Source organism: Bubalus bubalis, chromosome 7, assembly GCF_019923935.1.
Source record: "Bubalus bubalis isolate 160015118507 breed Murrah chromosome 7, NDDB_SH_1, whole genome shotgun sequence".
NCBI lineage: Eukaryota > Metazoa > Chordata > Mammalia > Artiodactyla > Bovidae > Bubalus > Bubalus bubalis.
Window position 1 is genome coordinate 33,745,873 of NC_059163.1, and position 22,332 is coordinate 33,768,204.

The 22,332-nt window shown below is 37.8% G+C and overlaps 1 protein-coding gene across 2 annotated transcripts in view; it reads left to right on the top strand.

Annotated features, from left to right (window-relative positions):
• Positions 1-11,439: 11,439 nt before the first annotated feature.
• TMPRSS11D (transmembrane serine protease 11D) overlaps positions 11,440-22,332 on the top strand; it is a 59,616-nt gene continuing 48,723 nt past the window's right edge. For both annotated transcript variants that reach the window (XM_006079837.4, XM_006079838.4), the window contains exon 1: positions 11,440-11,537. In XM_006079837.4, coding sequence (XP_006079899.3) covers positions 11,530-11,537 — 8 coding nt within the window. In that variant the 5' untranslated portion in view covers positions 11,440-11,529. The remainder of the gene's footprint in view (positions 11,538-22,332) is intronic.

Genomic DNA, 22,332 nt, shown 5'->3' on the forward strand with positions numbered 1-22,332 from the left:
GGAGGAATGTATACACGTATATGTATGGCTGGATCCAATTGCTGTGCCCCTGACACTATGACGACATTGTTAATCAGCGATACTTCAGTACAAAATAAAGTCTTAAAATATTAAAAAATTTTAAAAACAAAATCCTGTCTAGACTTTAAAAGGAAACCAGAATGGAAAGATACACGTGTACCCCAATGTTCATCACAGCACTGTTTATAATAGCTAGGACATGGAAGCAACCTAGATGCCCATCAGCAGACGAATGGATAAGAAAGCTGTGGTACATATACACAATGGAGTATTACTCAGCCATTAAAAAGAATACATTTGAATCAGTTCTAATGAGGTGGATGAAACTGGAGCCGATTATTACAGAGTGAAGTAAACCAGAAAGAAAAACACCAGTACAGTATACTAACACATATATATGGAATTTAGAAAGATGGTAATGACAACCCTGTATGCAAGACAGCAAAAGAGACACAGATGTATAGAACAGTCTTTTGGACTCTGTGGGAGGTAGGGGTCATGATTTGGGAGAATGGCATTAAAACATGTATAATATATAAGAAACGAATTGCCAGTCCAGGTTCGATGCAGGATACAGGATGCTCAGGGCTGGTGCACTGGGATGACCCAGAGGGATGGTATAGGGAGGGAGGTGGGAGGGGGGTTCAGGATGGGGAACATGTGTACACCTGTGGTGGATGCATGTTGATGTATGGCAAAACCAATACAATATTGTAAAGTAACAAAAAATAATAATAATAATAAAATGAAACACAAACCAAAAAAATAAAACCATCAGAGAACCTTTACTTTTTACTACATTTGTTGAAACTACTCATGTATATTGCATAATTTTTACATTTGGTATAATGCCATCACCTTTCTTTCTATCATTTATCTCATTTTTTTAGCTAATTTCTTCATAATCTTTATTTTATTCCACAAACATGCACCCACTCTCAGCAATAAAGACCTTAATACATATTTCTAGGTACTTTCTTCCCTTGGTAGGAGATTTTATATATCTTAATCATAATAGGCTAATCATTCTGTTTTAGACATATATATACTACTTCAAGCATCTAAAAACAAAAAATGGAAAAAAAAGTTTTAGCTAATACTTAATGTAATTTTATCTCACAAAACACTCCTACTTGCCTCACCTCTCCAGAGAAATTTCCCCTACTGTGACTTAATCTTGGTAACTGGCCTGGCAGCCAGGAGAAGAGATGTCTGCTGTTCCTGGAGAGAATGGCTATCAGCTTGTGAAGAAGAGGTCTGTGCCGAGTCCCTGCACAATGTGAGTGCATGCTAAGTTGCTTCAGTTGTGTTCGACTCTTTGTGACCCCATGGACTGTAGCCCACCAGGCTCCTCTATCCATGGGATTCTTCAGGCAACAACACTGGAGTGGGTTGACATGCCCTCCTGCAGGGGATCTTTCCAGTCCAGTGATCAAACTTGTGTCTCTTACATCTCCTGCATTGGCAAGTGGATTCTTTACCACTAGCACCACCTGGGAAGCCCATCCCTGGACAATGCTAGCTCTCAAAGGAGAGAAAACTCACTTCTGCAGACTCAGAAGGCTCAAACAACAACAACAAAAAGTCTACAGAGTCAAAAACTTCAGGTTTTCTTGCCCAGTAGCCACATCCCATGTTCAGGTCCCAAGTTTTACCAACTAGGTCTCTGACTGGATCAACAGATCTGTCTATGTTGAGCATCCAACTATCACTGGAGTTCAGACACTCTATCCAATCCTGCACTTTATATTCAGCTTTACCTGCTCACCCACCACATTAGATGAGAGCTTCTCGGTCCACTGAGGATAATCTCTGGATCTCATACTCAGCTTTCAGTTATGTTAATTTCCCTCAACTTTTCATTATCCACCTCTTGCACACACATGCAAACTAGCAGCAGCCATGCAATTCCACTGTCTTTATGTGTATCATCCTCACCCTCATTCCTTTCAGTGCATAAATTGGCACTGGTCCATGCACTCACCTCTACTGTCATGCTGGCCTGGCACCAGGGCTGAGAGTTGTAACAATCATACAATCATACCACCACCTTGTGCTGGAAGCTATTGGCATGCCACCTAGTATCCAGTTCTCACTACCAGCTGAGTGGCGATTGATCCAGTTCCCAAATCTCATCTTAACTTCTGTTTCCTTGGAGCTCTTTCAGTACTACCTACTACAAATTGGCCTTTCTGGGTAGCAGAAACTTTGACAAAGTAAAAGAGAAAAGGTTTATTGAGAACTAAAACCTGTGAAAGGAAAAGAAAAGAAGAAGGATCTGCCAGGGAAAGTTATCAGATGGCAACACCAACCTGACAAAAATGTCTTTCAGATCATCTGGGAAACTCTGAAGCAAACATTCAGTTCAGTTCAGTCACTCACTCATGTCTAACTCTTTGCAACCCCATGGACTGCAGCACGCCAGGTTTCCCTGTCCATCACCATCTCCCGGAATTTGTTCAAACTCATGTCCATCGAGTCAGTGATACCATCCAACCATCTCATCCTCTGTCTTCCCCTTCTCCTCCTGTGTTCAATCTTTGCCAGCATCAGGGTCTTTTCTAATGAGTCAGTTATATGCAACAAATGGCCACAGTATTGGAGCTTCAGCTTCAGCATCAGTCCTTCCAATGAGTAAATATTACCTGTTGAGAAATGCACACTAGGTGGAAATGACAAGACCTTTATGCCACTACCTTGCTCAATCACTGGCTGAGTGCTACCCAGAAAAAAAAATGCTTTGAAAACTGAGGCAAACCCTGACAAAGTTAACAGCTAGAATCAGGTTATTTTAAGCATATCTTCTTATTCTGATACTTCAACATCTGAGGGCTTGCCGACCTTTGGATGGACTGCCTCCTCCAGGGCTAGCTAATTCCCAGAGACAGCAAATAACTACACAGTGAGTATGTACTCCAAATGCAAACTGACTGATCCAGAGCCTATCCCCCTCCTTTTTTGAGTTCTTACACTCTGGGCCATTATTCCTCTGCCAGGGAACAGTATACACACAATTACAGTGTACCCATACCAGAGTCAGATATCAGACAACTGGCCACAGCCCCTGTGTCACAGAGCCCACTGAAACTATTCAAGCTAGCCAGTCTTAAGCCTGCTCCCCTGACTTGCCTATTCTTTTGATGGAAATCACAATGAAAGCTCTCATACACAGTTGTTCCTTTTTCCCTCTGCCTCTGAGTGACCCTGTGCTTCCCCATGTGACCCTGTGTGATGTGCATGTCCCCTCCTCGGGAGCAATAAATAACAAACTATCTTTTCTATCAATGGCAATCATCTCCTGATCTGCTAGCCTCACTTTACTAAATAAAAATGAAATCTGTGCTGTAAAACACTCATACTCATACTCTTTGCAGCTAAGTAGGTTGTCTCGAAGGATGATCTGAAGGCTACCTCCATGTGTCTTACAGGAGCGATTTTTTAAGCACATCAAAAATAGCTATAATACTTCAGAGAGAAGTAAATTTTTATTCATCATTTCATTCAATAATTTTTTTAATTAACCTAGTTACACATGTTAGTTACAGATGATTGGCTCTCAAAGCATAGCATTCTTTTCCCCGTAGGCCATTATGGTCTACTATAGAATGATTTCAAAAATGTGCTGACAATGAAGGAAACTATAAGCAAGATGAAAAGACATCTCTCACAATGGGAGAAAATAATAGCAAATGAAACAACTGACAGAGGACTGATCTCCAAAATATACAAGCAAATCATGCAGTTCAATGCCAAATAAACAACCCATCAAAAAGTGGGCAGAAGATCTAAACAGACATTTCTCCAAAGAAGACATACAGATGGCTAATAAACACATGAAAATTCTCAACATTGCTCATCATTAGACAAATACAAAGCAAAACTACAATGAGCTATCATCTCACACTGGTCAGACTTGTTGTTCAGTCGCTAAGTCATATCCACCTCTTGGCAACCCCATGGACTATTGCAAGCCAGGCTTCCCTCTCCTTCATTATCTCCCTGAATTTGCTCAAACTCATGTCCATTGAAGTGAGTGATGCCATCCAATCATCTCATCCTCTGTTGCCCCTTCTCCTTCCCTCAATCTTTTCCAGCATCAGGGCCTTTTCAGTGAGTTAGCTCTCTGCATCAGGTGGCCAAAGTATTGGAGCTTTAGCTTCAGCATCAGTCCTTCCCAAGAATATTCGGGGTGGATTGACTGGTTTGGTCTCTTTGCTGTCCAAGGGACTCCCAAGCATCTTCTAGACTCCTGCTTCAAATCAAAATTTGAGAGCATCAGTTATTTGGCACTCATCCTTCTTTATGATCCAACTGTTACATCCATACATGACTACTGGAAAAACCACAGCTTTGACTATATGGATCTTTATCAGCAAAGTGATGTCTCTGCTTTTTAATACACTGTCTAGGTTTGTCATAGCTTTTCTTCCAAAGAGCAAGTGTCTTTTAATTTCATGGCTGCAGTCACCATCTGAGGTGATTTTGGAGCTCAAGAAAATAAAATCTGTCACTGTAGAATCTGTCACATTCTGTCACCAGTCAGAATAACCATCATCAAAATTTGTACAAGCAATAAATGCTGGAGAGCATATGGAAAAAATGGAACTCTCTTGTACTGTTTGTGGGAATGCAAATTGATAGCCATTATGGAGAACAGTAGGGATATTCCTTAAAAAGCTAGGAATAAAACTACCATGTGACCCAACAATCCCACTACTGGGCATATACCCTGAGAAAAATCATAACTGAAAAAGACACATGTACCCCAATTTTCATTACAGCACTATTTACAATAGCAACCAAGATGTCCATTGGCAGTTGAATGGATAAAGAAGTTGTGGTACATATATACAATGGATTATTACTCAACTATAAAAATGAATGTATTTGAGTCCATTCTAATGAGATGGATGAACCTACAGCCTATTATAGAATGAAGTAAGTCAAAAAGAGAAAGACAAATATCATATATTAACACATATTACAAAATCTAGAGCGATAGTACTGATGATTCTACTTGCAGGGCAGCAAAGGAGACACATAAAAAATAGACTTTGAACACAGTAGGGGAAGGAGAGGGTACGATAATTTGAGAGAAGAGCATTGAAACATATACATTACCATACATAAAATAAATAGCTAATGGGAATTTGCTGTATGATGTAGGGAACCCAAAGTTAGTGCTCTGTGACAACCTAGAGGAGTGGGATGGGGAGTAGGGGTGGGAGGCTGGTTCATGAGGGAGGGGACATATGTATACCTGTGGCTAATTCATGTTGATATATGGCAGAAACCATCACAATATTGTAAAATCAGTTCAGTTCAGTCACTCAATGTTGTAAAATAATTATCCTCTAACTAAAAATAAAAATAAAAGTGTGCTGTAATGAGCATGAGAGGAGAAGCAAACAAATATGGGATCACATTAGAGAGAAGCCAACATATCCTAGGGACTTCTCCAGTGGTCCAGTGGCTAAGACTCCACGCTCCCAATGTAGGGGGCCTGGGTTCAATCCCTGGCCAGGGAACTAGATCCCACATGCTGCAAACAAGACCCGGCACATCCAAGTAAATAAGTAAATAGTAAAACATTGGAAAAGACCCTGATGCTGGAAAAGATAGAAGGCAGGGGGAGAAGAGGATGACAGAAGATGAGATGATTGGCTGGCATCACTGACTCAATGGACATGAGTTTCAGCAAGCTCCAGGATACAGTGAAGGACAGGGAAGCCTGGCTTGCTGCAGTCTGTGAGGTCGCAAAGAGAGGACACAACTGAGTGATTGAACAACAAAAACAATAATAATAATAAGTTATTTGTTGGGGCTTCCCAGTGGCGCTAGTGGTAAAGAACCTGTGTGCCAATGCAGGAGACGTTAAGAATTGCAGGTTCAATTCCTGGTTGGAAGACCCCCTGGATAACGGAATGCCAATCCACTCCAATATTCTTGCCTGGAGAATCCCATAGACAGAGGAGCCTGGCATAGTCGTACATGACTGAAGTCCAAGCATGCAAGCTATCCTAAGGGTGAAGAAGCCCTCATAGAGGGAAAGCATACGAGCAGTCCTGACAGACTATTCAGAGTTGGAAACTAAGAAATGTATCAAAAGAGACATAAAACAATGGGGAGAGCTGAAGAAACAGAACTGAAGGAGACAGAGAGGGCAGTGTATTCAAATAACAAGGACATTCAGGGTATAGACTGTAGAGTTCAAGAAGCAGGTGGGAAGGAGGGTGAGAAGGTAGGCAAGGTCCAGCTGCTTCAGGGCTCTGCCACCTTGGTTAAGGAGAATGAACTCTCTTACCTGCAAGGGAAGCTATTAAAGAGTTTTTAAGAGGGTAGCAACATAACTCAATCTGTAATAATCACTCTCATAGTGTCAAGAAGAGACTAGATTGGGAAAATATTATGGGCAGAAAAGCTAATCAGAAACTGTGGCAGTAATCCAGCTGAAAGATCAGAGTGGCTGGAGTCATGTACTGGCAGTGGGTATAAGGACAAGGGGAAATGGGTTCAATAGCTATTTATGCACATAAGGCATTGAGAAATGAGATAGAGACAAGGATGACACCCAGATTTCTAGTTTGAGAAACTAGGTGAGTGGGAGGTGACTTATAGAGATGGAAAGTACTGGAGAAGCAGATTAGGAAGAAGCAGCACAAAGATGTGCATATTAAGAACAAGTGAAAAAAATGGCCTCCCAACAGAGGACAAAAACCTCTTCCACTATAAAAGGGAGGATACAGGCAGAGGCATAAAATTTACAGATTCAGTGACAAGTAGTTGAGTGAGTGTCCACCTAGAGGCTTCCATCTTTTTCTCCAATGGTAGAACTGTTAAGTCATCCGTTGAAAGCAAAGGTAGAAACAAGAGATAGAAAATAAACACTTGGAGAAGAATAGATACTATATGAAATGGTTTTTGTGAACACTAAACCCTGAATATTCATTGGAAGGACCAATGCTGAAGCCAAAGCTCCAATACTTTGGCCACCTGATGTGAAAAGCCAAGTCATTGGAAAAGACCCTGATGCTGGGAAAGACTGAGGACAGGAATAGAAGGGGACAACAGAAGATGAGATGGTTGAATTGCATTACTGACTCGATGGACATGAGTTTGAGCAAGTTCTGGGAGATAGTGAAGGACAGAGAAGCTTGGCATGCTGCAATCCATGGGGTCACAAAGAGTCGGACACAACTTAGCAACTCAACAACAACAAAGCACTGATCAGGGAAACCTGGCTGTATTGCTGGGTAGTATTGAAAAGCCAACTAAGACTAAAAGTCAAAAACTGATAATGGGATAAATTTTAAAATAGATACTTACAATGGTTATGTGTATTCATAGTGGTTCTGCTGCTGCTAATTCATTTTAGTCGTGCCCAACTCTTTGAGACCATATGGACTGCAGCCTGCCAGGCTCCTCTGTCCATGGGATTCTCCAGGCAAGAATACTGGAGTGGGTTGCCATGTGCTCCCCCTGGGATCTTCCCAACCCAGTAATCGAACTCCAATCTCTTACATCTCCTACACTGGCAGGCAGGTTCTTTACTACTAGTGCCACCAACTGTTCCTATTATCAACCAAATAAAAGATCACTTAATCTGAGTTTACCAGCCAGGCCTTTGAATTGATGAGATGATTTACATTGTTTATTAATATGCATTATATTTATTTGCCTTGATTGTCTCTCTGAATGTGGAGGAAAAGGGAAAGAGTCAAATTCTCATATATATGTAGGATGATGGAAATTACTTTTTATAGGAGAAAACAAGTCAAGGTAGCCCAAGGGCAACTGATGTGGAGAACTTAGGCAAAGGGTAAAGAATACAAGTTTCTTGCTCTAACAAGATAAGGCTTATGACCAAGATGCTTCTTTGACCGCTTACTACCAGAAACTGGCTTAAAAAAATTTACATGTGAAAAGCATAAGAAAATAGTTGGCTCTCAACATAAAAGCAATTACAGATTTTTTAAAAGCTTTGGATTTCTTAAACCATGTTTGAAGGAATGCTATAGAAATCAGGTTATTTTGACAAATCACAGCCAAAAATGGGAAAGAGTGTATTTTAGAAACACTCAGGGCCATTTTCAAACTGTCTGTGCTTTCCACCTCTCAGTAATTGTGACTTCTACACATGTGCAAAAATACTGTCTTGAGAATCAGTGCAGAAGGAATGACCACATAACTGTTGCATTGCCAGGTGGTTTATCTTGTTTAGTTCATTTGATTTGATTTCTTAGAATTTTCACTTCTCCATGAGAATGGTACTTTAACATCATTTGTACATGTAAGAAACCTGAGGCAGACACAGATAAATAATTTTGCTGAACCTTGTTGGATGGTAAGTAGAAGAATCAAGATTTGATTCTAGGTATATTCTAACTCCAAAGAATGTACTCTATCTATCACATGCCTTTTGAATAGACAAAAGCCTTTGAAACATAATGCATGTGTGTGAGCTCAGTCCCTCAGTTGTGTCCAACTTGCAATGGACAGGAGCTGTAGCCTGCCAGGCTCTGTAGCCCCCAGGCTCCTCTGTTCATGGATTTTCAAGACAAGAATGCTGAAGTGGGTTGCCATGTCCTTCTCCAGTTGAAACATAATAGAACACACTTATCTGCATATGTCCCCTTACCCCTCGCAACCTACAGGTCATAATCCACAAAATTAAACTTGGCCACACTGAGAAAATCAAATTACTACCCAACTTTTAAATTTACACTTACAGTAAATATAAGCATGCATATTTAAACAACACTTTACAACTTTTCAGCACATCCATTATCTTTTTTGTCTATCTATATAATAACTCTATGAAGGAGGTCATGACAAATTCATTACCAACTATAGCCATATGACTGTGCTGCCATGAACATGATGACTAAGAAAACTCCAAATTTAAAGAAAACACCCTGGCCCACACCTTCTTAGATCATCTGCCTTTTGGTTGCTTTCTTTGCTCTTATTATTATGACGGGTTCAATTGAATGACTCATACTTCTCTCAAAGCTAGAAGTTTTTTCAGACATTTGTGTACCTGAAGATACTGTCTTTACCATGGTCTCCCTTCTCAGCCTAGGCAGGCAAAAGAACCAACCTCAGCAGTGTGTACACTACATGATTTATCCTCCATCTAAATAAATGATCTCATCTATTTCCTTGAAGCCTGTTCCTGTCAGTCCTAGGTCACACTATCTCAGTCTTATGAATGTACAGTTGTAAGAATAAAGTCAAGCCCATGGCAGACAAGAAGAGGATTCTGATATTTTTTGTACAATGTCATTCTACATACCTTATTCTTGCAATGGCCACCTTTTGTAGGATAGAAAAGGTCAAGCCCTATCCTGCCACTCCCTGAGGATCTGAAAATTAAGAGTCAACATCTTTTAGTCCCTGTTAAGAGCAATCCCTTTGCTTCACAAACCGTAATTTCATGCTCCACCTCCCCTTCCGTGTTGAGCTCATCACAGGAAAGCAGGAAGATGCTTTCAGACTGAATGCAGTTTTCCCCATGCCTTTCCCCTGACTCATTCCCAATTTCTGTGTGAATAGCGATGGGACACCAGAATCTGCATTAATTCATTTAGTTATTAGACAGTCAAACAATACGTACTGACTAAGCACCTTCTTTTTAAAAAGGACTTTGCTGATTGTTCTAGGAAATACAGAGAAGGAAAAGAAAGAACACGTATAGTTGGAGGAAAGTGCTGCCAACAAAAACCAGAAGACAATATACTTCACATCCTTAAAAAAAGTACTGAAACATAAGCAAATTTTAAAGGTCATTAAAATATTTAAATAATTTGCCCCAATAAACAATTTTTCTTTTCATTTATTTCAAGGAAATATTTAGCAATGGGGTTAAAAAAGCATGTTCATGAAGGTGGTCAAAATACTTCATATTAGGAAATGGTTTCAGTATTTTATGATGAATCTATTTGGTGTGATATGATTCTATATGGTTACATATGATTAAAATGCAGCCATTAATATTCTTAACAATTGATGGATCTAGGTCCTATATTTGCAAGTTTTCTGTAAACTTGAAATTGTATTAAAATAAACTATAATACAGCTTCATATAATACATAGTATCATATATATAATTTAGTATAATGTTATATATAACTTATGTAATAAATCATAATACACCCGTACAGCTACTGGATACATACATAGCTACTAAAAATAATACAGAAGCCATTAGAAATAAAAATTAGTAACACAGGGTTATGCCTATGAAATAATATTGAGCATAAAAAGCACAATACAAAGTTATACACTATGATATAACTTGTGAAAAAGATCTGTACATTCAAGGTTAACATGTAAAATGAAAATGGCTTGTTTAGATAACTTTGTTCAACTGTTTTGATATGTTGTTTTAGTCTTTTTACTAAAAAAAGAAAGGTCCAGATGTCAGGCGTGAGATATGAAAATGTATAAAGGAATGGTAGGGAGGAGCCCATGCATTCCTATTCCTGTTGTATGCAAAGCTTTGCACATTATATTTAAAAAATGCATAATTGAACACTTCTTGAGTTACAGTCCTGGAGTGAATTCATTAGCTATCCATGATTTACAAGATAATCATAGAAGACCATGTAATCAGCACCTAATTTTTTCAGCAAGTAAATGAGACTCATAAAGGCATAAGTAATTTTTTGCTTAAGCTTCACAATTGGTGAAAAAGTTGAAATCCAAATTCAAATTTCCTAATTCTGTTATACAATTCCAATAATTTAGTATTCATTATTTCTCACAAAGTAACTTCAGCATAACCTTCCAAATTTATCTCCTATCCTTCCCAATACAATACACAGAAATAGCTTTTGTCACTTCAATGCTATTCTACATGGAATTCTCGTTCTACACTCTGCTGCCCACTCATCTACTGCAATACTGAGTTAGAATATTTTTTAAAGACATACTCAGAGAAAGACTAAGTGAATTTTAGTTTCAATTGTTCTTCTTGCTTATCTCACAAATTTGTATACATACTCAATTACTTCTCTGAATATTTCAAATGCTGTGAGGAAAAGAGAATTTTATCAAAGAGAAGGGAGTATTACCAATTAATCTATGGAAAGCATTTTCTGATAGTCTTTGGCTTGCTGTGGCAAAAAATAAGGTGTGGTACCACACGATAACATCGGCAAGAGTGTCACATCCTTTTTAAATTAAAAACTATGATGCTGCAGCCTATGGAGTAGTTATAGCCTTTCACAAAATACATATCACCTGTTATGTTTAATCATAAGTTACCAGTATAAATAAAATATTTACTGATTTGCAAGATTTCCTGTCCATTCCACAAGTCATATGATTGGTTCAAGTTGATTCCTTCAGACTTGTTTAACAAGTTAGGTTTTAATTGTGTGGAATTTCCTCCTTTGCTTGAGTTCTTTTATAGATCACATATAACATATGAGAGTCATTCATTTGAGTGGAAATCTAGGAGCAGTTGCATAGGCAGAAAAAAGGACTTCATTATTAAGGATTAAAATGTATAGGTAAGTTCTGTTTTTGTTTTGAAATTTTGACTGTATCATAAAGCATATGAAAAGTATACAGAAGCTTAAGAAATTTTGGTTGTTAGTTACTTCTAGTTACTGTTCTCAAAACTTCATTGAAACTTACTAGTTAATGTTTTAGGTAATATGCTTGATATTGTTTAAATAAGGTGCTTGGCTGCTTGACTGAATTTTTAAACAAATTGAATAAACCTAAATAGATGACTTAGTATTATGAAAACATATATTTAAATCAGGAAGTGTTTTTGTTTTCTCATGTTTAACTTCTCAGAAAACTGATGTGTGGTTTTAAAATGTAATCAGTAAAAAATTCCTTTGCTGTTTTAAAGTTTTTAAGGGTTCTGTATTTTTACTTCTGTCAAAATATCACTTTAGTTATTAAATATGAAGTGAATTCTGAAGCCCTCTTTAAGAAAGCAAAAACTGTATTTGTCTACCTTTTATATATTATGATATCATTACTTTCAAGCAAGTTTTTGTTGATACTTAAGAAAAAATAGTATTTACCTAGTTTTCTTTTCAATAGTTGCTTATCTTCATATACTTCCACATTAAAAAGCAATAAATTATAGCACAATCTAGAGTCAGATGGTACAATCTCAAAATTATACAATTTGAGATGTTTGTGCTTGCATCTGTGAGTATATTGTTCATTTTGTTTTCCCATGAACACAAAAAAGTGTGATCCAAATAAGTCATTTTAAAAGGGAAATAAATGAAGTATGGATAGTTGGCCATGTCAAATGTAGTTGAGTTTATTTTAAATCTCCTGAACTTTAGGAAGGAAGAAATCCAATCAATATTCAAAAAAAATTTAATAAAATATATGTACAATTATATGCATTTAAATATATATATAACAATAAAAAATGGGTGGCAGGAACTTCCATGGTGATCCAGTGGTTAAGATTCCGTGCTCCCAATGGAGGAGTTACAGATTTGACCCCTAGTTGGGGAACTAAGATCCCACATGCTGCAGCCTTAAAAAAACAAACATGTGTAGCAGCCTAAGCTTTCAAAAATAAGTATTAATTAATAAGTAATAATATAAGAAAATAATAAAAATAATTTCATATTCATACAAGGGATAGTATAAAAACCTATTAAACTAGGATAAAATCTATGAAATAGCATATATTGTATGCTCTCATTTATGTGAAAATCAATCACAAAATTATATTTACTCATTGACTTACCTCTGAAAAACTATACACATGAAAATGTCTAATGAGAAATATAAAATATTAATGTTTGTTGTGTTACAGTGGTGAGCTTATGAATTATGTTTTTTCCCATTACTCCTAAACTTTTTATGACAATGTGGAATTGTTCTAATAATCACAATACAATTTGAAATGATTTTGCTAAAACATTTTTAATTTTGTGAAGAAATTCCTCTGATTAAAAAAAAAATCCTCATAAATAGCTAAACGTCTTTCAAAGAAAAATAAAAGGAAACTTATAAACAACGCAAATAATGAAATTGTACAATTTCAGAAAGCCTTGAATCAATTTAATTTCTAAACTGATCCATCCTTACACTCAATAAGACCCAAACTTTACAGTTACAAAAATAAAAAACAACAACAAACAACAGCTCTTCTTTGGAACTCGGTTTCTATGCAGCATACTTAAAAATATTTTCTCTCTTAAAAATAAGCTGTATCTACAAATAATAAGTTTTTCCTTTTTTATTAACCTAAAAGTACGTAACTAGAAATTAGTTTTGCTCATTGGTTGGTTGATTTTTATTATAAGACGATAATCAGAGTCACTATGCCAAATTGGTGAATATTGAGAATAACAACCCTTGTTCAACAATTTGAGGACCCGTGACTATGAAACAATGTCCCTGTCACCCTGAGTAAACAGAATTTTCAGTGGAAACGGGAAACCTGTTACTCAAATGGCATGGGTAATTTAAAAACAGCAAATTTTTATTTTGACAAGACATATGCCTGAGTTTAATGGTGGGAGGAATTAACTGAAACTTTCAGTTTCCTTTTACTGGAATATCCCCATGAACATAAAGACACACCGTACTATCTTCCATTTAAAATAAATAAATAAATAACTCAAGCTTCACTATTTTATAGTTCCTCCATATGCTTTGAGGGAGCAACTGGGTAGAGGAAGTGATATGAAAGTAATGTTTTTAGGTAATTCTAGGTCTTTTTTAGGTAAAATAATCAGGTAATTTTGTGATACTTTTGGTTGACAATGGGATCTCTTAAATGGTTTGTGTGTGTGTGTTAGTTGCTTAGTTGTATCCAACTCTCTGCAACCCCATAGACTGTAGCCCACCAGGCCCCTCTGTCCATGGGATTCTCCAGGCAAGAACACTGGAGTGGGTTGCCATTTCCTTCTCCAAAAGGAACTACAGAAAGAAAGATAGTGAAGTCGTTCAGTCGTGTCCAACTCTTTGCGACCCCATGGACTGCAGCCTACCAGGCTCCTCCATCCATGGAATTTTCCAGGCAGGAGTACTGGAGTGGGTTGCCATTTCCTTCTCCTTAAATGGTTTGATTACTTGCATATAAACTCTAAGACCTCTTTTAGGTTGTCCTCTCCTAAATGTTGCAAAGATGGTGTGTTTCTTTTTTTACCTACCTGTTTACCTCTCTCTGAAAAGGGAAATCCTATCAGGGGACCCAGGAATCTGGGCAGTGGAGTTATTGTGATATAATTATTATTCTTTTCAAATCCTCAAGTACCCCAGATTTTCTCAGGTCCTCTAAGAGAGTGTGTTTTCCACTGGATTACATGAAAAGTGTGAAATGAAGTTTGGAAAATAGGATGAAGATTCAAATTTGAAATTTAGCATGTAGTTTAAGGAAAGATTAAGGTAAATGAGAATATCTCAGCTCAGGAACAGACATGTCTTAGAAGGACTCCTCCCACCATAACAAATCTTATTTCCATTTCCTTTCTTTTTGTTCACGCTCATATGATTAAATGACCACATAGATGTGTCAGTCAGTCAAAAGACATGGGGAAAAAAGCTATAACTGTCAGAAATACTTTCCAAATTCTGCCTGTTGATTCAATTCTGGTTTGTGAATTGCTGTTTTAATTTTCAAAAACCATGCTTAAAATTGTAAACCATTAGGCAAAAGATATATTTCTCAATAGAAATTAGGCAAGTGAATACCAATTTATCTTTACAGTAACAGAGCCCAAAATGGTGCTTTTAGAGTACAAGATACTATGCATAAGAACTTCAAGCCACAAGCTGAAAGAGCTACCCAATGGGCCAGACCAGAATGTTTAAATAAAAAGGAATGGTCAAGGGTATGAAATGTTGCTAAAGGTCTATGAGACATGGGTACCCCAATGTTCATCGCAGCACTGTTTACAATAGCCAGGACATGGAAGCAACCTAGATGTCCACTGGCAGACGAATGGATAAGAAAGCTGTGGTACATATACACAACGGAATATTACTCAGCAATTAAAAAGAAGGCACTTGAATCAGTTCTAATGAGGTGGATGAAACTGGAGCCTATTACACAGAGTGAAGTAAGTCAGAAAGAAAAACACCAATACAGTATATTAATGCATATATATGGAATTTAGAAAGATGGTAACGATGACCCTATATGCGAGACAGGGAAAGAGACACAGATGTAAAGAACAGACTTTTGGATTCTGTGGGAGAAGGCAAGTGTGGGATGATTTGAGAGAATAGCATTGAAACATGTACATTATCATATGTAAACTAGATCGCTAGTCCAGGTTCAATGCATGAGACAGGGTGCTCAGGGCTGGAGCACTGGGATGACCCTGAAGGATGGGATGGGGAGGCAGGTGAGAGGGGTTTCAGGATGGGGAACACATGTACACCCGGGGCTGATTCATGTGAATGTATGGCAAAAATCACCACAGTATTGTAAAGTAATTAGCCTCCAATTAAAATAAATAAATAAACAAAAATCTAAAAAAAAAGTCTATATCTTATCTTCCCTTAGAAAGTCATAAGGGCTTTTTTTAAATGACAATTTAAAAAAATTAGCCATTTTTTAAATGTCCCCACTGTCTTACAGAGCGACACAATAAGTACTCGATATCTATTGATTTTTTTCCACTATTCATTCAATAAACATTCAATTTAATGTTTCCACCATTCATTCTGTGTAAGAGAGTGCCCACAATATCCTAGGTTGATTAATTAATTTAAAAGAGCACAGACAAAAAAATTAAGAGACATGTGTAGTAGATGTGAGAGAATCTACCAAATAGAATGGTCATGGAGTGAGAAGGAACCATCTATGTGAAGCACGAGAAAGGAGAGACCTGTGAGTTTCCTGACCTGTGAAGGTGGTCAGGAAACTCACTGATTCTTCATTCAATGACAAAGGAGAAAACTCAAGTTCATAGAAGTGATTTGCCTAATGTCAAGTAGCTTTGCTGATCTCTTCCAACAGTGTTTTCCTCCACACTATGTAAACTGCTTCCCAAGAAAAGAGATATATCTGCAACATTTTTACTAAGTTCTAAGGAACATATTCTATTGTGTAGGTTTCAAAAAAGTTAGTACCAAGACCCTGGAACTCTGCTCATTTCATATGACACAGAATCCTCCTGGGAAAATGATACAGAGAATCTCAATTTTTTCCTCTGCCTCTTGAGAAAAGCTGGGCAAGAAGCCACTAGGATTAAGTTCTGAAGGGTTGTTGTTTTAAAAAATATACTGATGCAACTAAATATTACTCAAGAGCATTTGAAACAACTAATCTTGGGTTTGGTCCATGATTCATTAAAAGCTACTTCTTTTCCCTATGAGAACATTTATCATGTACTGGATACAGTTAAATAGAACTAACCATGAAGAATACATTCAAGGTTCTAACTTCAGTCTCCACTCTTTCCAAGTTATGGGTAATAACACTTAACTAGTAGCTCTGAGAGAATAATTCAGTCAATTTCCAGATTCTCTATTCTATCCTGCCCACTAACTTATCCCAGCCAGCTTGTGCTGAAATGTCTTTCTTGCTTTAGAACCTACACTAATATATTTTTACTTAACTTGTACATTTCTTTTTTCTTTCTTCCACCCCATCATTCACAGTACCTCCTCTGTCCCCCCCACAAGTAAACAATGTTAAAAATCTAGTATATATGTTTCACACAAAGTAAACCAGATTGTCTCACTGGCAATTGTTAGAATTTTTAAAATTTGGGTCTATAAAGAATAATCAAATCAAACATTGTAAGATAAACACATTTAGAGCACCAAAAAAATGCTTCCTTGTGCTTCTCCAGAGTGTGATATACCAAATTTCTCACCTCACTGGGACATGTTTTGTAGAAACAATGAAACCGGAAATATCCTGATGCTCTCAATTTGGTATTACAAATCAGATCACATTGAGTTAGGAGTAAGAGCCCCTAAATACTACACTCATTTATTTCCTATAGAAAACAAATACATATCTGGTTTTATATTAGGGTCAGTATATTTGACAAAGCAGTAAGTTAAGGTTTTCAACATTTCCTAATGATCTTATAGGAGGATTGTCTCCATTGTACTTGGACTTCAGGAAACAGAGAAGAAACTAGGCTGCCTTTACTAAAAATCACTCTTCTCTGCCTTGGAGCTATTCTGATCTAACTGTATCCAAAAGCTTTGTTCCACAAAGTGTGGTCCTTGGACCAATAACATCAGCATCACCCTGGAACTTGTTAGAAATGCAGAATCTTAGGCCCAATCCCAGATTCACTATTTAAATTTGCATTTTAACAGGCAACTCATATATACATTGAAATATAAGTACTAAACAAACCAACTGAAACTAAACAGCTACAAGGTAGTTTCCAAGTATTATTCAAAATTCAGAGCATTGGGCTTCCCAGGTGGCACTAGTGGAAAAGAACCTTCCTGCAAATGCAGGAGTTCTGAGACTCAAGTTCTATTATTGGGTCAGAAAGATCCCCTGGAGGAGAGCGTGGAAACCCACTCCAGTATTCTTACCTGGAGAATCCCTTGGACAGAGGAGCCTGGTGGGCTACAGTCCATAGCATCTCACAGAGTCAGACACAACTGCAGCAACTTAGCGTGTACACTTACTTCAGAGCATATTAAGGATGACCAATGAGTGAAAGTTTTATGAAGAACAGGATAACTGCTTAGTTTTGAAATATTTTCCCTACCAAACAGCTTATTAGTTAGAAATGGAGACAAGAAAATTTATAGTCAAGAGACAATCTGCTTACCCAAACAATGTTAATATCACCAACAGTGAGGCAAATGGCCATCAAGTGTCCCTGGGGTTCTTGGTGTTCGAGTATGTGCCATCCTACAGGGTACTATAGGACATAACATCAGTTTTATGGAATTCCTCCCCAAGTTGCTAACATGTATCTAATCATGTGGAAACCAAACTAAAAATAATCAGTCCATCTTTTTCAAAGTGTCCAGGTCATGAAAGACAAAGACAGACTGAGGAAAGTCTCCAGATTAAAGATATATGACCTAAATGAAATGAGCAGTCCCAGATTCTATCCTGAACCTAGAGAAACATAATTATGAAGGACATTATTAGGACAAATAACAAAATTTGAAAATAGGATATGTTTTAGTTAAAAGTGTTGTGATGATGATGAATGTCCAGGTTTTTAATTCTGTGATTATGTAATAAGTGTATTCTTAAGTGTTTCAGTTCAGTTCAGTTCAGTTCAGTTCAGTTGCTCAGTCGTGTCCGACTCTTTGCAACCCCATGAATTGCAGCACGCCAGGCCTCCCTGTCCATCACCAACTCCCAGAGTCCACCCAAACCCATGTCCATTGAGTTGGTGATGCCATCCAACCATCTCATCCTCTGTCATCCCCTTCTCCTGCCCCCAGTCCCTCCCAGCATCAGAGTCTTTTCCAATGAGTCAATTCTTTGTATGAGGTGGCCAAAGTATTGGAGTTTAAGCTTTAGCATTAGTCCTTCCAATGAACACCCAGGACTGATCTCCTTTAGAATGGACTGGTTGGATCTCCTTGCAGTCCAAGGGACTCTCAAGAGTCTTCTCTAACACCACAGTTCAAAAACATCAATTCTTTGGCTCTCAGCTTTCTTTATAGTCCAACTCTCAATGACCACTGGAAAAACCATAGCCTTGACTAGATGGACCTTTGTTGACAAAGTAATGTCTCTGCTTTTTAATATGCTGTCTAGGTTGGTCGTAACTTTCCTTCCAAGAAGTAAGCATCTTTTAATAAAGTCTAGTGTCTTTGACTTATTTTCAGATGATTCAGGAAAAAAAATGGAGAAAAAGAGAGTGAAAGAGAGAGAAAGTATGTGGGACAAAATGTTTAAAATGTTAAATTTAATAAACAATTTACAGGGAAAAAAAAAAAAAGAAAGAGAGTTACAGCAAGACGTACTTCTGTGTATTTACATATGAATGAGCATGCCCTCTCAGCTGGGTGTACAGTAGCTCTCCCATTCCTTTCCTGCAGAAACACTGAGTGATTTAGGCAAGTCAGAACTCACAGAGGAGCATTTTCTTAACTGAGCTCCAGGAACACTGTGCTCCTCAAAATGTTAGGTATTTCAGAAAGAAATGGTTCTGCACTCAAATAAGTCTGGGGGACACTGTTATTTAGTCAGTTCAGGCTGCATAAAAAAGGAAGAAATGGGAGAACTGGGGAATGTGTAGAAAATGAATGGGGGGTTTTTTTGGTCATTTAGCAGCTGGAATTTAAATATAAGTTTTTCTCTAGGACTGCTTACCTTTTTTTTTTTTTCCTACCCTGGCAAGTAACAGTAATATGTGTGACAGACTTCTGTAGATCTAACCAGGCTTATAAGCAATTCCCAATGCACTCCTTGTAACTCCACTCAAAAAATAAATAAATAAAAGGAAAACACAAATGAGTGAGAGCAATGTTATGGTGGAATTATGCTTTAAATTGTGTATAAATAATTTCAAAACTCTGATGCTTTAACTATTACTTGTAACAATTCGCTTGCTATTATTGCTGTTGTCATTAACTGACAGCACACCTGCTGCTACTGCTGCTGCTAAGTCACTTCAGTCGTGTCCGACTCTGTGCAACCCCATAGACGGCAGCCCACCAGGCTCCCCTGTCCCTGGCATTCTCCAGGCAAGAACACTGCAGTGGGTTGCCATTTCCTTCTCCAATGCATGAAAGTGAAAAGTGAAAGGGAAGTCGCTCAGTCATGTCAGACTGTTCGCGACCCCATGGACTGCAGCCTACCAGGCTCCTCCGCCCATGGGATTTTCCAGGCAAGAGTACTGGAGTGGGGTGCCATTGACAACACACCACTGCATTCTAATACCTAGCTGAGAATTGCTTTGGAGGAAACAGCACTGAAACTTGAACTGAATGGGTTATTGAGTCCTTTTTTGTCTCTGTGAGTTCAAGTCCACCGTCACTGTCAATCATTCTTTGAAAGTTTGGTAATTTTGTTATTGCAGTAAATTGAGAATCATAAAAGATAAACAATTTTAACAGCTTTATTGAAATGTAACTATGTATAATAAAGTTCACCTAAAGTGTACAATTCAGTGGTTTCTAGTATACTTATAGGGTTGTACAACCATCATTAAAATCAAATTGCAGAACATTTTCATCATCCTAATAGATAGATTTAATTTTAAAAACTAATTTCAAGCATACATTTTAAAAGAGCATTTTGACAATAAAATATCACATCACATGCTTGACATATATACACTACCATGTGTAAAATAGCTAGCTAGTAGGAAGCTGCTGTATAACACTTTTGTTCAGCTCGGTGCTCTATGATGACCTAGAGGGGTAGGAAGGGGGTAGGAGGGAGGTGCCAGAGGGAGGGAATATAAGTATACACATAGTTGATTCACTTTGTTGTATAGCACAAATGAACACAATATTCTAAAGCAATTATACCCCAATAAAAATAAAAATATCACATGTATATAGTATCATGAATATTTCTTTGCAATTTGCAGAAAGATGGCAAAATAATGTTGGTGCCAATAAAGGTTAAATATCATCTTTAGGCTTCCTTTGTGGTTCAGCTGGTAAAGAATCTGCCTGCAATGCAGGAGACCTGGGTTCAATCTCTGGCTTCGAAGATCCCCTGGAGAAGGGAAAGGCTACCCACTCCAGTATTCTGGCCCGGAGAATTCCATGGACTGTATAGTCCACCAGGTCACAAAGAGTCAGATGTGGCTGGGTGACTTTCACTTCACTTTAGTTTAAAAAAAAAAAAAAAATTAAAGGAAAGGAAATAAAAGGAAAGAAAAAATAAAAAAAGTCTAGTCTTTAAAAACTAAATCTATATAGGAAAAATACTATTTGGAGGAATACAGACAAGCAAATCTTCAACTAAATAGTTATTTCTTGCTCTGAAACTACTCTGGGCTCAATGACTCAGTCAGTAGCTACCTACACTTTCTAGAGTTCAGATGGAGTACTAATACGGACAGCAGTGCCCTCTAGAGTACATGCTAATCTTTCCCTAACATTAATCAGGCAAGAAGACAGGGAACCTGTCTTCTTTCTCTGTTACATTTGTCTGTACTGATACACCAGGTACATGTGTTTCAACAGTGGTAGAGTCAAGAGAGCATGACTCCATGACTGTGGGTTTGGTGATTTCTAGAGAAATATTCTTAAAATATCAGCATCTCAAGTTCCGTAAGTAGCTTACTGTTCCGTTGTTTCAGATCACTGAGGCAGGCTCACTTTTGCAGACAGTGTCACTGTGTACCATAGCACCACTGTGCCTGTTTGCACACTGAAAAGGCTCCATCAGCTCAATTATGAAAGCAGAACCTACCCTTTGGGCAGCTGCACAGTTTCAGCAAAGTTGACTTTCCTTATAGAAGCATATATATTAAGTTTAGCAGCACTGTGCTGAATCGCTCAGTCATGTCCCTCTCTTTGTGACTCTACAGACTATAGCCCACCAGGCTCCTTTGTCCATGGGATTCTCCAGGCAAGAATACTGGAGTGGGTTGTAATCCCTCCTCCAGGGTATCTTCTAGACCCAGGGATCGAACCCACATCTCTTATGTCTCCTGCATTGGCAGATGGGTTCTTTACCACTAGTGCCACCTGGGAGGCCCAAGTTTAGCAGAGCATTAACTTTAAAAAAAAATGCCTTTAGGTCTTTAACAGACTCTGTCACTCAGGAGTCATCAAATACCTTCTGTTAATAATTATACAAGTCTAATTCTATTCCTGAATATGGAGATATATTCTGAGTAAGGAAAACCTGGCAAACTTTACAGATCTCAGTCCAGCAGCAGTCCTCAAACCCTCCTCAGCGGTCTACTCCATTCAATTAACCAGATCATCTACTTGAGAAAAATGAAGCATGAGTGGGACAATTCAGATAAACCATTTCCTTCCTTAGTCTAAAATAAGATAAATATCAAACAAAGATCAGAAACAAGCATCTGGAAATGCTTACTTTAAAATAATGGGAGCAAGGCTGTATTAGAGTTCTGAGTTGAACAGGAAGAACTTTGATTTTCTTTGGATGAGTTTTCCACAGTCAAGAATTTATTCCCCTGAAAAAGTCTTTGAAACCAGCCTAACTTATGAACAAAGACTCTTGTTCTTGGTATATGTCACATTCTTTTATAGTCTTTTCAACATTAGAATCAGTTCCTGCGTCTAGTCAATGCCTTTCTTGAAAGATTTCTTGAATATGTTGAATACACAGAAACCAGAGTAATGGGGCCAGTCTTCTTAAAATGAAGACATTATTCATGAGAAGGAAGGTAGAAGGAAAGGTGGGAAAGAAGGAAGGAAAAACCTAGGGAAGGA